Here is a 15438-nt window from a genome sequence, read left to right on the forward strand (position 1 = left end):
TAAGGCACTTGGCTTCACTTGTTAGACACCTTGAAAATTATATCAATTAAAGTTTCTTTTTATTCCATTATATTGGAATTAGTGTGTAAGCGAGGGTTACCCTTGCATACGCGTATCATTCTCAAATCGGGTCCTTTGGTTCGTGGCTTCCGAAACTGACCGGAGTTTCTAGCCAAATCGTTCGAGTCTCCATTGGTTTAGAGGTGTTGGATCTAGGCAACGCTTGGGTTTACATCCGATCGATTGACGAATCGGACACCGGTAATATCTTTTTTTTTTTTACTTAGTTTCTTATTTGAATTTAGTTTTAAGTTTCGGTTAGTATAGTTTAGTTACTTGGGCTGCGTCATCAATTTGGTATCAGAGCCCGTTTTTATCGGAATTCTTATTCCGGTAGTATTAGTAGTCTTTATTTCATATTGCTAAATTATGTTAAGATCTTTTAAATTTTTGTAGTAGCATTATCATTGTTGGGCAAAAAAAAAAAAAAAAACTGCAGAAAATAAAAAAAAAATTACTGCAGAAAATAAATAAAAAAAAATGCTGCAGAAAAAAAAATATAAAAAAAATACTGCAGAAATTTTTTTTAAAAAAATATACTGCAAAAAAAAAAACCCTCTTTGAAATATATTGTGATTTTGAGTATTGTATCCACTTGTTTATTTTTGGATATCGATTTTCTTGCGGTTGTGCTTTCATTGTTGGTTCGTTGCTATTGTTGGGTTTGGCTTCTTGGGGTACACTCGTCAATTTATATTGGCTATATTCTGTGAAGTTTAGTTGGCTATAATTCGAGGGGCTTACCAAGGACCGTGAAATTTGAGCGCGTGTGTAAGACGAAGAGGTACATTACGTGGGTATACATGAGAGGGTGAGGAAATCATTTATCTAACCATCTATATATATATTTCCACTATAATTTTCTATGGCAGGTGAGAAAAGTGACGAGGAACATGATATGGCATCCGCATCAAGTTTTGACCCCAAAATGTTCGTGAAGGATATGATGGTGGAAGTACAAAAGGTACTTCGACATGAGGTTGAGGGACTCCATGCCCGAATAAATAAATTGGAAACATCGAGAGTAGAAGGGAATGCAGCCCCTCCACGTCCCCACATTGGAATTCCACCTCTAGGACGACGACAGCCCAGGAATGCTCCAAGGCATGAACGAGTTCGTGATCTTCTCGAAGATGATCGTGACATGACTGAGTATGATGGAGAAGTAGAGAGCAATGTTCCTCTTCGAGGACGACGAGGGGCACATAGGAGAGATGACAATGATCCAATTCGTTCTATGAAATTCCAAATCCCACCTTTCTACGGGAAATATGATTCAGAAGCATATCTTGATTGAGAGCGGAAGATTGAGCTGATCTTTGATTGTCAAGATTTGGATGGTCCACAAAAAGTCCGAGCTGCGGTCTCCGAGTTCAAAGATTATGCCATTCATTGGTGGGACAATATTTGCCTCAATCGAAGGCGAGGTGGAGCACCGATTATTCAAACATGGGAGGAGTTGACACGTGTTATGCGAGCTAAATTTGTGACGAGTTCGTATAGCAAGAATTGCATGTTCGACTGCAATCGATGAAGCAAGGAAATAGGACAGTCGATGAGTTCTACAAGGATTTGGAGGTGACTTTAATGCGGGCTGATGTTCGAGAGAGTCAACAAGCCACGGTAGCGAGGATCTTGACGGGGCTGAATCGAGACATTGCTGACAAAGTGGGATTGTATCGTTTTGATGATATTGATGAATTGGTGGAACGTGCTATTACTATTGAGAAGCAATTGAAGCGTAAGGGCAAACAGAAAGCATTTGGTACGAAACCCTTCACACCAAATTATACCAAGAAGGATGACAAAACTCAAGTGGCCCAAGGATTCGGTAAATGAAAAGGTATTATCAAGGATGACACGCCACGGAACAAGCATGTTGGAGCTGATCCGGAGAAGCCGAGGAATCGAGATATCATTTGCTTCAAGTGTCAAGGTCGAGGCCACATTGCAAGTCAATGCCCAAACAAAAAAACGATGATCCTCAATAAGTTTGGGGAATACGAAACGGAATTTGAAAATGAGGAGGGGGTTGATCAAAGAGTAAATGAGGAAAATAACACGGATTATGACTCTGATTCTGGTGTTGGTTTGAGTTTGGTTACCTTACGAGCCTTAAGTACTATGTCAAGGACCTTTGATGAGGAACAACGAGAAAATCTATTTCAAACTCGTTGCATAATTGGAGGCAAAGTGTGTAGCCTCATTATTGATAGTGGGAGTTGCAAAATATTGTAAGTGAACTTGCTGTTCGAAAATTGAATTTGCTAACAACACCCCACCCCAAACCATTCAAATTGCAGTGGGTTAGCAATTGTGGAGAGTTGAATGTGAATAAACAGGTGACGGTTCCTATCAAGATCAAAAATTATGAGGATGAAGTCGTTTGTGATGTGCTACTGATGCAAGCTTGTCACGTATTACTTGGGAGGCCATGGCAGTTTGATAGAAAGGCTCATCATGATGGATGTTTGAATAGATACTCATTTGAGTTTAGGAGTAGAAAGATATGTTTGAAGCCGTTGTCTCCAATGGATGTCCATGAGGACCAACTCTACATGCATCATCAATTTTTGGAAGAAGCCAAAGAAAAGAGAGAATGAAAAAAGAGTGAAAAAAATAAGAGTGAAAAAAGTGAGCATAGGAGTGAGAAAAGTGTGAGCGAAAAAAATAAGAGTGACAAAAGAGAGCAAGTGAGTGAACAACGCAAGAGTGAGCTTGAAAGAAAAATGCTTGTGAGCTTGAGAGAGGCAAAAAATTTGAAAGTTCATAAGGGAAGTTCTTATTTACTTTTGATTAAACCTGTTTATTTGTCTAAGCAAGAGCTAATGGAACTCCCTTCCAATGTTGTTTCTCTTTTGCAGGAATATCAAGATGTGTTTCTTGATGAGCACCAGATGGATCTCATTCCGGGTGCATCAATTCCAAATTGTCCAGCTTACAAGGCAAGTTCAGAGGAAGTCAAGGAAATACGTAGGCAAGTGGATGAGTTGCTTGACAAAGGCTGGATTCGCGAAAGCCTAAGCCCTTGTGTTGTACTGGTTCTTCTTGTCCCAAAGAAGGATGGTGGGTGGAGGATGTGCATCAATTGTCGAGTCGTAAATGCCATAACGGTAAAGTATCGACACCCTATCCCTCGTTTAGATGATATGCTAGATGAACTGCATGGGTCAAAATACTTTTCTAAAATTGATTTGAAAAGTGAATATCATCATATTAGAATGAGGGAAGGTGACGAATGGAAAACTGCATTTAAAACTACATTCGGCTTATATGAGTGGTTAGTCATGCCTTTTGGTCTTACGAATGCTCCAAGTACGTTTATGCGGTTAATGAATCATGTATTACGTACCTTCATAGGGAAGTTTGTTGTGGTTTACTTTGATGATATTCTCATCTAGAGTAAGTCAATGGAAGAACATGTAGAGCATATTCGTAGTGTTTTGGAAGTGTTAAGAGCTGAAAAGCTTTATGCTAACCCGAAGAAGTGCGACTTTTGTGTCGACAAATATATTTTTCTTGGTTTTGTTGTAGGTGCTGAAGGGATAAGTGTGGATGAAGCTAAAACACAAGCTATTCGGGATTGGCCAACACCTAAAACGATCAAGGAATTCGTAGTTTCCTTGGACTTGCAACCTTTTACCGCCGCTTTGTGCGAGATTTTAGCTCCATTGCAGCACCACTGACTGAGCTTACAAAGAAAGATAAACACTTTGATTGGGGAGTTTCTGAATAAGCATATTTCGATTTGCTTAAGAGAAAACTTACTAATGCTCCTGTTTTAGCTCTACCGGATTTTACTAAGCCATTTGAATTGGAATGTGATGCCTCAGGAATTGGGATTGGAACTGTTTTGATGCAAGGAAGGAAGCCGATTGCGTACTTCAGTGAGAAGCTGAGTGGGGCTGCCCTCAACTATTCAACGTATGACCGAGAACTGTATTCGTTGGTTCGTACACTTCAAACATGGTAGCACTATTTGCGATCACAAGAATTCATTGTTCACACTGACCATGAATCATTAAAGCATTTAAAGAGTCAACAAAAGCTTAGCAAGCGGCATGCAACCTGAGTAGCATTCGTGGACACATTTTCTTACTCGATTCAGTACAAGAAAGAAAAGGAAAATGTTGTAGTTGATGCGCTATCAAGGAGGTACGGGTTGCTAACCTTGTTAGAATCTAAGCTTATGAGATTTGCATTCATAAAAGATATTTATATGAATGATGTTGATTTTTCTGATATCTTTGCAAAATGTGCTACGCATGGCTTTGGTGATTATTATTTGCACGATGAATATTTGTTTCGTGTGAATCGTTTGTGTACCTAGGTGTTCACTTCGTGATGTGTTAGTGGTTGAGGCACATGAGGGAGGTTTAATGGGTCATTTTGGGCATGATAAGACATTGGGTGCATTGCATGAACACTATTATTGGCCTAAAATGAAGCATGATGTGGAGTCTTATGTGAATAAATGTGTTGTTTGTAAGATTGCAAAGTCACATGCACAACCACACGGTCTATACACACCCTTACCTATTCCAGAAGCACCATAGACTGATATTTCAATGGATTTTGTTATGGGATTGCCTAGGTCTAGGAGAGGAAATGATTCGATTTTTGTCGTGGTTGATAGATTTTAAAAAATGGCACACTTCATTGCATGTAAGAAAACCAATGATGCATCTCATGTTGCGGATCTATTCTTTCATAATGTTTTGAAATTGCATGGTGTCCCTAAGACAATTGTGTCGGACAGGGATACAAAGTTTCTTAGTTACTTTTGGAAGACACTTTGGGCTAAATTGGGAACTAAGGTGCTATTTTCTACATCTCATCATCCCCAAACGGATGGTCAAACTGAAACAATGAAAGAACCTTAGGGAACCTACTTCGTGTCTTGATAAAAAAAAATTGCAAAAGTTGGGAAGAATATTTGCCTCACGCTGAATTTGCATATAATCGTACGTTGCATTTTTCGATACACATGTCTCCTTTTGAGGTTGTTTATGGCTTTAATCGTCCAACACCTTTGGATATGTTACCATTGCCTAGCAATGAGTATTTTAATAGTGATGGCAGGAAACAGGCTGAATTTGTGAAGGAGATGCATTCAAAGGTTCGGGATAACATTGCAAAATCAAACGCTCGGTATACTAAAAGTGCTAACAAAGGTCGAAAGCATGTAGTGTTCTATCCAGGCGATTGTGTGTGGTTGCACTTGAGAAAAAGTAGATTTCCCGAGAAACGGAAGCCTAAGCTGAGCCCAAGAGGAGACGGCCCATTCCAAGTTGTGGAAGGCATTAATGACAATGCATATCGTATTGAGCTACCGGGTGAGTACCAAGTTCATAGCAGATTCAACATTGCTGACTTAAGTCCTTTTGATGTAGGAGATGAACATGCTATGAAAATGGGGGATTCAATTTTTCAAGAAGGGGGGGATGACGAGGTCGTCAAAAGAGACGATGAACATGCACTACCACCAGGTCCGATTACTCGAAACAGTGCCAAGAAGTTTCAAACTAATATTATGGCATTAGTTCTACACTTTGAAGAGGAAAACATGCACAAAGTTGAAGCATGGAAGCCAATGGGAAGAGCGTTGTCAACATTGAAGTGCATCCACCCTTGAAGACCACAATTTATAACACCCATGGAGTTTTTACTCACATCATTACCCATGTGGAATAAGAGGTGTTTTATTTTATTTAATAAAGTGGGCCCCTTTAATCTAATTAATTGGACATCTCTTATTTACTTAATTAGTGGGATATAAATAATATATAATTTTGTCCCACATTGGTTGTAGAGTTCTTTTGCTAAGCTAGCCTCCCCTATAAATAAGGCACTTGGCTTCACTTGTTAGACACCTTGAAAATTATATCAATTAAAGTTTCTTTTTATTCCATTATATTGGAATTAGTGTGTGATCGAGGGTTACCCTTGCATACGCGTATCATTCTCAAATCGGGTCCTTGGGTTCGTGGCTTCCGAAACCGACCGGAGTTTCTAGCCAAATCGTTCGAGTCTCCATTGGTTTAGAGGTGTTGGGTCTAGGCAACGCTTGGGTTCACATCTGATTGATTGACGAATCGGACACCGGTAATATCATTTTTTTTACTTAGTTTTTTATTTGAATTTAGTTTTAAGTTTCGGTTAGTATAGTTTAGTTACTTGGGCTGCGTCACTCAGGATGTTATCAAAATTCATTCATCCATCGTTTATATGGTTTAAATGAGTGTCTATATAACTAAGTCACTTCATCCAATAGCATAGTCATAATAGGATAATCGACCGTGATGCGCCTTCCGCTGCGGTCGTCATTTGTTATACATGGAAGTGTAACAATAATAATAATGATCGGCCTGAATGGTTGAATCATAATTTTTTTTGCTCCTACAATGAGCTATGGTAGTGACAATCGACTACAAAAGCAATTGAATTGTAATAATTCGAATTATTATAAGAATAACATTGTCAATGATTTATATGAACAAAAAAATTGAGAGCCGGTAAAAATAGGTACAACCCGAAAATTCGATTCGAATTTGGGCCTAAAAAAATTAGTCCGAAAATTTCTTAATTGTGCCTAGCCTGGCATGCTAATGAACTGGGCCGTGCCCCCGCCCATAAAGGTTGGACCGTGCTTGGTCTAGCCCAATTATGAAAAAAATAATATTTAATATATATATTAATTAATAAAATAATAATATAAATTATGTTATGAGTTGATGATAAAGTTTTTTTTACATTATGTGGATATATTTGTGGGTTCAATTTCCATCTAGCTGTGAATGGCCATAGTTGTATGTTGGTTGCAAAAAATTATTAGAATATGGACGTAACATATCTACGAACAAGTATTCAAATATGATAAAGGATTTTGCAATTTTCACAATTTGAAGAGTTCTTGTACGATACACAATATGCTCAATTTGATCGATTTTTATATATATTTTCATGTGTCATTATTTAACTAGTTTGTGTTATGAAATACTAACGTAGTACACACGAAGTGACTACGTGACACTTTTGTATGTTTTTTCTCTTCCTTCCTGTCAAGGTTTCAACACCTATAAATAAGCATTGAATGTTGGAGTGATCAGATTTTAAAAAAATACACAATTCTCTTAAACTTTATCTCTCTCTATAATTATACATATATACATAAATATAAACAACTATACACCTATACTCCTATACACACACACTTACCATTATATATATATATAAATAAGCACACCCGTACACATATATATATATATTACACTTACCATTATGTTATATTATTATTTATAACATGTTATCAACACGAAGGCTCTTGCCTATTTCATTTTTGGTAAATTTTATTTTTATACTATCTATATTATCTATTTTCTAAACTATGGAAAACCTTGCAAAATTTTCTTTTAAACCTCTATCTCTCACCGGCAATAATTTTCTGACTTGGTCCCTGGATGTAGAAATGCATCTGATTTCTATGGGTCTTGTTCATACAATTGCCAATGAAAATACGGCTACAAGACAAGATCGGGCTAAGGCTATTATTTTCGTCCGTCATCATTTGGACATTCCTCTATAGTCTGAATATTTGACGGTGAAAGATCCACTTGATTTGTGGAATGAATTGAGGGAGAGATTTGGGCACTTGAAATATATTACTCTCCTCAAAGCCCGACATAATTGGCTTAACCTGCGATTGCAGGATTTTAAAACTGTTACAGAGTACAACTCTGTTATCCATCAGATTACATCTCAGTTGAAACTCTGTGGAGAAATTGTTACTGAGAATGATAAATTGGAGAAGACTCTCTCTACCTTTCATGCTTTTAATGTTGTGCTGCAACAGCAGTATCGCGAGAAAAATTTCAAAAGTACTCACAGCTCATTGCATGTCTTTTATTAGCTGAGCAAAATAATGAATTACTGATGAAAAATCATCATTCCCGGCCCACTGGTTCAAGTTCGTTCCCTGAAGTAAACGTGACATTTTCTGAACGAGGCCGAGGACGTGGTAGAGGTTGTGGACGTGGTCGCGGTCATGAGAGTCAACGTGGTCGATATACCCTTTACAATCACCGCGGTATTGACATTAACAGGAAACAGAGTAAACCCCAATATGGGGATATAGCCGAAAAGGCTAAACAGGGAAAAAGGCAAATCGGCATTTGTAATCGGTGTGGCATTGAAGGCCATTGGGCAAATACCTGCAGAACAGCCAAACACCTAGCCGATCTTTATCAAGCCTCACTGCAGAAAAAGGGGAAGGAAGTCGAGACTAATCACATTGATAATGATGACGACCCCGATGATAATCTTCTGGATTACGACACAACGCATCTTGATATAGCGGATTTTGTCGTAAATCCAAAAAACCCCTAGTGATAGACATATTATGTCATTTTATATTTTGTAATATTTAAATTATCGCATATTACATACTTGTAATCTATTTTATAATACTTATATCTATCTTTATTAATACTGCGTTTATTTATATTCGAAGGTTAAATGTATGCCAAACAAAATGATACAAATGTGTGTTTCATTGATAGTGGAACGACACATACTATATTGAAACACGAAAAATATTTCTCTCATTTGAAAAAGGAAAAAATGAATGTCAATACAATAAGTGGCAGTGCAAAATTAATTGAAGGCTCTGGAGAAGCCATTATATTTCTCCCCACGGGGACGAAAATTGTGATACAGTATGCACTGTTGGCCACTAAAGCTCAAAGAAATTTACTGAGCTTTCATGACATTCGGGAAAATGGTTATCACATTGAAACTATGAGTGATACCGATGGTGAATTTTTATTGATCACCAATATTATTGATAAAAAGAAATGCATCATTGAGATATTACCGTCACTCTCTATTGGCTTATATTATGCCAGATTAGGTGTTGTTGAAACACACCTCATGGTAGATCAAAAGACTACCGGTTTTCAAATATGGCACGATCGTCTTGGGCATCCTGGCAGTATAATGATGAGGCGAATAATTGAGAATTCGCATAGTCATTCATTAAAAGGTCAAAAAGTGTTAAACTCAAATGAGTTAACCTGTGTTTCCTGCACGAAGGGAAAATTGATAACCATGCCATCGCCAGCTAAAGTAGGTATTAAATCACCTACATTTTTGGAAAGAATACACGGGGATGTATGTGGACCAATAGATCCACCGTGTGGGCCATTTAAATATTTTATGGTGCTTATTGATGCATCTACGAGATGGTCCCATATCAATTTATTATCTACTCGCAATATGACATTTGCGAGATTTTTTACCCAAATTATTAAATTACAGGCACATTTCCCCGATAATCCAATCAAGACTATACGTTTGGATAATGTTGGTGAATATACATCGAATACATTTGATGATTATTGCATGTCGATTGGAATTAATATAAAGCACCCAGTTGCTCATGTTCATACACAAAATGGTCTGGCAGAATCACTTATTAAAAGATTGCAATTGATTTCTAAACCATTACTGATGAGGTCTATGTTGCCCGTTTCAGCTTGGGGGCATGCAATCTTACATGCAGGAACACTCATAAGAATAAGATCGACAAGCTATCACAGCTATTCCCCTATGCAATTAGTATTTGGTCACGAACCAAATATATTTCATCTACGTATTTTTGGGTGTGTTGTTTATGTTTCTATTCCACCCCCAAAACGTACAAAAATGGGTCCTCAATGTAGATTGGGCATTTATGTCGGATATGAATCGCCGTCAATTATAAAATATCTTGAACCTATGACGGGTGATTTATTCACTGCAAGATTTGCAGATTGTCATTTTGACGAATCATATTTTCCGACATTAGGGGGAGACAGAAATGAACCGAAAAGAGATATTAATTGGAAAATCCCATTGAATTTTTGTGATCCTCGTACAAAGCAGTGTGAACTAAAAGTTCAACGCATTATACATTTGCAAAATATTGCATATCAGTTACCGGATGCTTTCAGTGACTCGAGCAAAGTCACTCAATCATATATCCAAGCTGCTAATGCTCCGGCTAAATTAATTGTCCCTGATGGACAAATTGGAAGTGCTAATGAATCAGCGACACGCTTAAAGCGTGGTAGACTACTCGATTCCAAAGATAAACACCCTCGAAAGAAAAGAGGAATTAATGATGATAATCATGAAAATATCAGGAATAACATTGATAAACGTTAATCTAATGAGGAAGTAAATCCTGAAATAATTGCTTAAGAAGAGCAAGATCTTGAAGAACATGATGAGATTATTAAAAACTCAATCAACTATGTTACTTCACGAAAATATTGGAACCGTAAAGAGGTAGTTATTGATAATGTCTTCGCATACAGTTTAGCACTTGATATAATGGAAGAAAATGAGGACTCATAGCCAAAATCGGTTCATGAATGTTGACAAAGAAATGACTGGCCAAAATGGGAACATGCGATTCATTCAGAGCTTAACTCATTGAAGAAAATAGAGGTCTTCGGACCAATTGTTCAAATACCAAATGGTATAAAACCAGTTGGATACAAATGAGTGTTTGTACGGAAAATAAATGAACATAATGAAATTGTGAGATATAAAGCCCGTCTTGTAGCTCAGGGATTCTCACAAAGGCTTGGAGTAGATTTTGATGAAATATACTCTCCAGTTGTTGATGAAATAACATTTAGATACCTTGTGAGCCTAGCAGTGCGAGAAAAGCTCGATATACGTCTTTTAGACGTAGTTACTGCATATCTTTATGGCTCCTTGGATACTGATATTTATATGAAAGTTCATGAGGGATTCAATATGCCTGAAGCATACAAAATAAACCCAAGGGAATCATATTCCATCAAATTAAAAAAGTCATTGTACGGACTTAAACAATCAGGGCGAATGTGGTATAACCGTCTGGGTGAATATTTAATAAAAGAAGGTTATACTAATGATCCAATATGCTCATGCATCTTTATAAAGAAAAATGGATCAAATTTTGTCATTATTGCAATATATGTTGATGATCTCAATTTAATTAGAACTCCTGAAAAGATCCAAATTGCAGTTGAATATCTAAAGAAAGAATTTGAGATCAAAGATTTTGGAAAGACAAAATATAGTATGGGATTACAAGTGGAACATGATAATAATGAAATATTTATCCATCAATCCACATATACCCAAAAGGTATTAAAGCAATTTTATATGGATAAATCTTACTCTCTGAGTACACTAATGGTGGTCAGATCGCTTGATCCCAGTAAAGATTCATTTAGGCCAAGAGAAGAAAATGAAGAAATACTTGGCCCCGAGGTACCATATCTCAGCGCTATTGGCGCATTAATGTACCTTTGTACCAGGCCAGATATATCATTTTCAGTAAATCTACTGGCCAGTTTAGCGCATACCCCACAAAGCGCCACTGGAATGGTATCAAGCATATTTTCTGTTATCTTCAGGGGACCCATGACCTCGGTTTATTTTATTCGAGTGAATCTCGAAATGAATTAATTGGTTATGCTGATGCTGGTTATCTATTTGATCCACACAACGCAAAATCTCAAACCGGCTATTTACTTGTGACGGAACCGCAAGCTATTGGAGATCTGCTAAACAGACGATAACAGCTACTTCTTCAAACCACGCTGAGGTTTTAGAAATTCACGAAGCCAGTCGTGAATGCGTTTGGTTGAGGTCCATAACTCACCATATTCAGAAAAATTGTGGCTTGATTACCGATGATATATTACCTCCTACAATATTATTTGAAGATAATGCAGCTTGTATAGCTCAATTAAAATGAGGGTATATTAAAGGTGATCGGACAAAGCACATATCTCCAAAATTCTTTTTCACTCACGATCTTCAGAAGAGTGGTGAAATTAATGTGCAACAAATTCGATCATCTGAAAATTTTGCAGATTTATTTACGAAGGCGCTGCCGACTGCAACATTCAACAAACTGGTGCAAGGAATTGGAATGCGTCAGCTAAAAGATATCAAATAAAGTCCAAATCAGGGGGAGCACATTAATACAAGAATGATGTACTCTTTTTCCTTTACTATGATTTTTTTCCCACAGGGTTTTTTCGTAGTAAAGTTTTAACGATGCACATTCTTTGTATAAAAGCATGCAAGTGGGAGTGTTATGAAATATGTACGTAGTACACACGAAGTGACTACGTGATACTTTTGTATGCTTTTTCTCTTCCTTCCTGTCAAGATTTCAACACCTATAAATAGATATTAAATGTTGGAGTGATCAGATATAAAAAAAAAAAAAAAAAATCACACAATTCTCTCAAACTCTATCTCTCTCTCTCTCTCTCTGTAATTATACATATATACATAAATATAAACAACTATACACCTATACATACACTTACCATTATATATATATTTATATAAGCACACCCATACATATATATATATATATTACACTTACCATTATGTTATATTATTATTTATAACAGTTTGTTTATTTTAGGGATAAAGTTTATTATTCGTATTTATTTTGTATCAAATAAATATACCACATTAATATTAAAAAATTTATATATAAAAAATAAATGATAGTTATATAACGGATGGAGGGATTATGGGTTATAATCGGGGTTTTTTAAATAAATGTCCTAAGTCAAGACTTCTTTTTAAAAAAGGTAGATCTAAAAGTAGTTTTGAAAACTATTTAATTTTGACAAATTGAAAGTTCATAGAACTCTTTGATTGTAAGAACTCCTTTTTGTAGTACATTATTTAATAATTTTTAACAACATTTTAAGGAGTTCTTAGAACTCTTTTAAATCTACAACGAAGGAGTTTTGAGAACTTCTTTTTAACTATGGGTGTGTTTGTTTAATAGTTTGGATTTTGAGTTGAGATTCGAATAGTAAAAATTTTGAATTGGAATAATTATATGATATGATATAAATATGTATTGATACGATGTTTTAAAAGTAAATTTAATTTGTAGTATAATATAAAAAAATGTGTTTATTTGCTGTTTTTGGAGAAAAAATTTGAATAAAAATAGTAAATTTATTTAAATAGTAAATTGATGATATAATCTCATAACTGAACACACCATATACATATTAATTTATTTATTTTTTCTTATTTTTTTATAAAAATTTTCTTTTGTTTCCTATCTTCTTACTGGTGTAATTTAAGATAATTTTTTTTTCTTAATCTAAAATATAATTATATTTGTTGCATATTTTATTGCTAGTTTTATAAAATATTGACAAAAATATTCCATATGCATTTATAACAAGTTATATGTATGATATGTTTCTTTTTTTTTTTTTCATGAATATAATATTAATAATTATTTGGTTTATATATAGTTTTTATTTTTAATACTATTTTCGTCCACTTAATAAGTTGACATTTATTTTTTGTATGTTAATATTTATATATTAATTATTATATTCAAAAGTAGTACAAATCAAGATAAAAAAAAACAAAATATTTATTTTATAAAATAAATATAATGATATTTGTATAATATACAAATATAAAAATATTTTAATTTTAATATTAAGCACAATGAGATAAAATATAATTTTGTAAAATTTTTATTATGACTTACTTTTATAAAAAATTATTAAAAAAAAATAAAAATCAAATAATTATTAATATTATATTCATTAAAGAACACACAATTTTTTTAAAACCAAAAAAATTATAAAATCTACGTTAAAACTATCAGTATTATCCAAAAATTATAAAAAAAAAATTCAAAATTTTTATAAATGTGTATGAAATATTTTTTAATATTTTATAATTCTAGCATAAAATATCAAAAAATATAAAATTATGTTTTAGATTAAAAAATAAATAAAAAAAGAAAAGAAAGGTATCTTAAATTACCTTAGGAAGAAGATAATGAACAAAAGAAAAATTATACTATTTTCATCTTGTTCTAAGGGTCCAATTCATTTTTCGTGTATATTTGACTATTAATTATTATATCAAAATATAGTACAAATTAAAAAAAAAATTGTAAAAATACTTTAATTAATGTCTTCTAATACTAATAAAATGACAATTGTACAGAAAAATTATACAAATTTAAAGATATTTTTAATGTTAAGTACAAGAACGCAAAAAGTAAATATGACCTTAGAGGCAGACGGAGAATTATTAAAAAATAAGAAAGAAAAAAATAATAATATATATATAATTAAAAAAAAAATTCTCAAAACTCTTTCGTTGTAAATTTAAAGAGTTCTCAAAACTCTTTTGAATGTTGTTAGAAATTATTAAATAATTTATTACAAAAAGAAGTTCTCGTAACTCCTTAAATCTACAACCAAAGAGTTCTGGAACTCCTCAATTTGTCAAAATTAAGTAGTTTTGAAAATTACCTTAAAATCTACTTTTTAAAAAAAACTCTTGACTTAAGACATTTATTTAAAAAATCCTTATAATCGTATATCTTCTCCAGATTAGATTTCATTGAGAATCCAATCACTCGTGAGTATCGGTAGGGATGGCATACCGCACCGTACCAAAAATACTGGTCGATACTGATACCGTACCGAACTTTTCGGTATGACGAAAATACATACCGGTACCGTACCGAAAGTTCAATATACCGAATTTCGGTATACCGAAATTTTCGGTACAGTACCGGTATATACCGTTTATACCAAAAATTTCAATTTCGGTACGATACCAGTATATACCGTTTATACCGAAAATTTTGATTATGGTAGATACCGGTATATACCGATTATACCGAAAATATAATTTTAAATTTCAAAATATTTAAAAAAATTAATAAATATCACTATTCTCCACCACAAACATATTATGAAAAAATCAATAAATTTTCAATATTTTACATATTTTGTTATGATTTTAAAAAAAATATTAATAATTATTATTTATATTAATAATTAAATTATTTAATAAAAATAATATCGGTACGATATCATACCGAAATACTGAACTTTCCGAAAATTCATACCGATATTATACCGAAAACTATTTCGATATAGTACGATAAATCGGTATTTCGGTATGTTTGGTAAATTTCTCCATCCTAAGAATCGGATCAGATATCCTCTTCTTAACAATGCTATATCTTAAACCTTTTCAAGAATTATTTTCCTCTATTTAATTTCGTTCTTAAATGCTTTGTTTATTCAAAAAATAAAAAATTATTTACATGATTGTTAATATATATATATATATAATATTATATATTTTTATATTATTGATACGACATTTTATATTTTAAATTAAAACGCTAAACAAATAATTTCAGTTACTCTACCAATGAAATGTGCCTCTAGTATATCAATCAATCGTCTTTCGTCAAGTGTCTATTTTTCTTACATAAAATTAAAGACAATAAGTTCCCAATCAAAAAAAAAAAAA

At 33.9% G+C, this 15438-nt stretch overlaps 1 protein-coding gene across 1 annotated transcript; it reads left to right on the forward strand.

The window, feature by feature from the left end:
• The first annotated feature begins 7992 nt into the window (after window positions 1–7992).
• Window positions 7993–8445, forward strand: LOC127243764 (uncharacterized). The gene has a single exon (XM_051263929.1). It carries the CDS (start codon window positions 7993–7995, stop codon window positions 8443–8445), a length of 453 nt encoding a protein of 150 aa, XP_051119886.1.
• Window positions 8446–15438: the final 6993 nt, after the last annotated feature.

Source organism: Andrographis paniculata, unplaced genomic scaffold (assembly GCF_009805555.1).
Source record: "Andrographis paniculata isolate CXL003 unplaced genomic scaffold, ASM980555v1 Contig98END, whole genome shotgun sequence".
Lineage (NCBI taxonomy): Eukaryota > Viridiplantae > Streptophyta > Magnoliopsida > Lamiales > Acanthaceae > Andrographis > Andrographis paniculata.

What these genes read in the sequence shown, in the direction of transcription:
- LOC127243764 (XM_051263929.1), top strand. Translation starts at nt 7,993, where the DNA reads ATGAAAAATCATCATTCCCGGCCCACTGGTTCAAGTTCGTTCCCTGAA.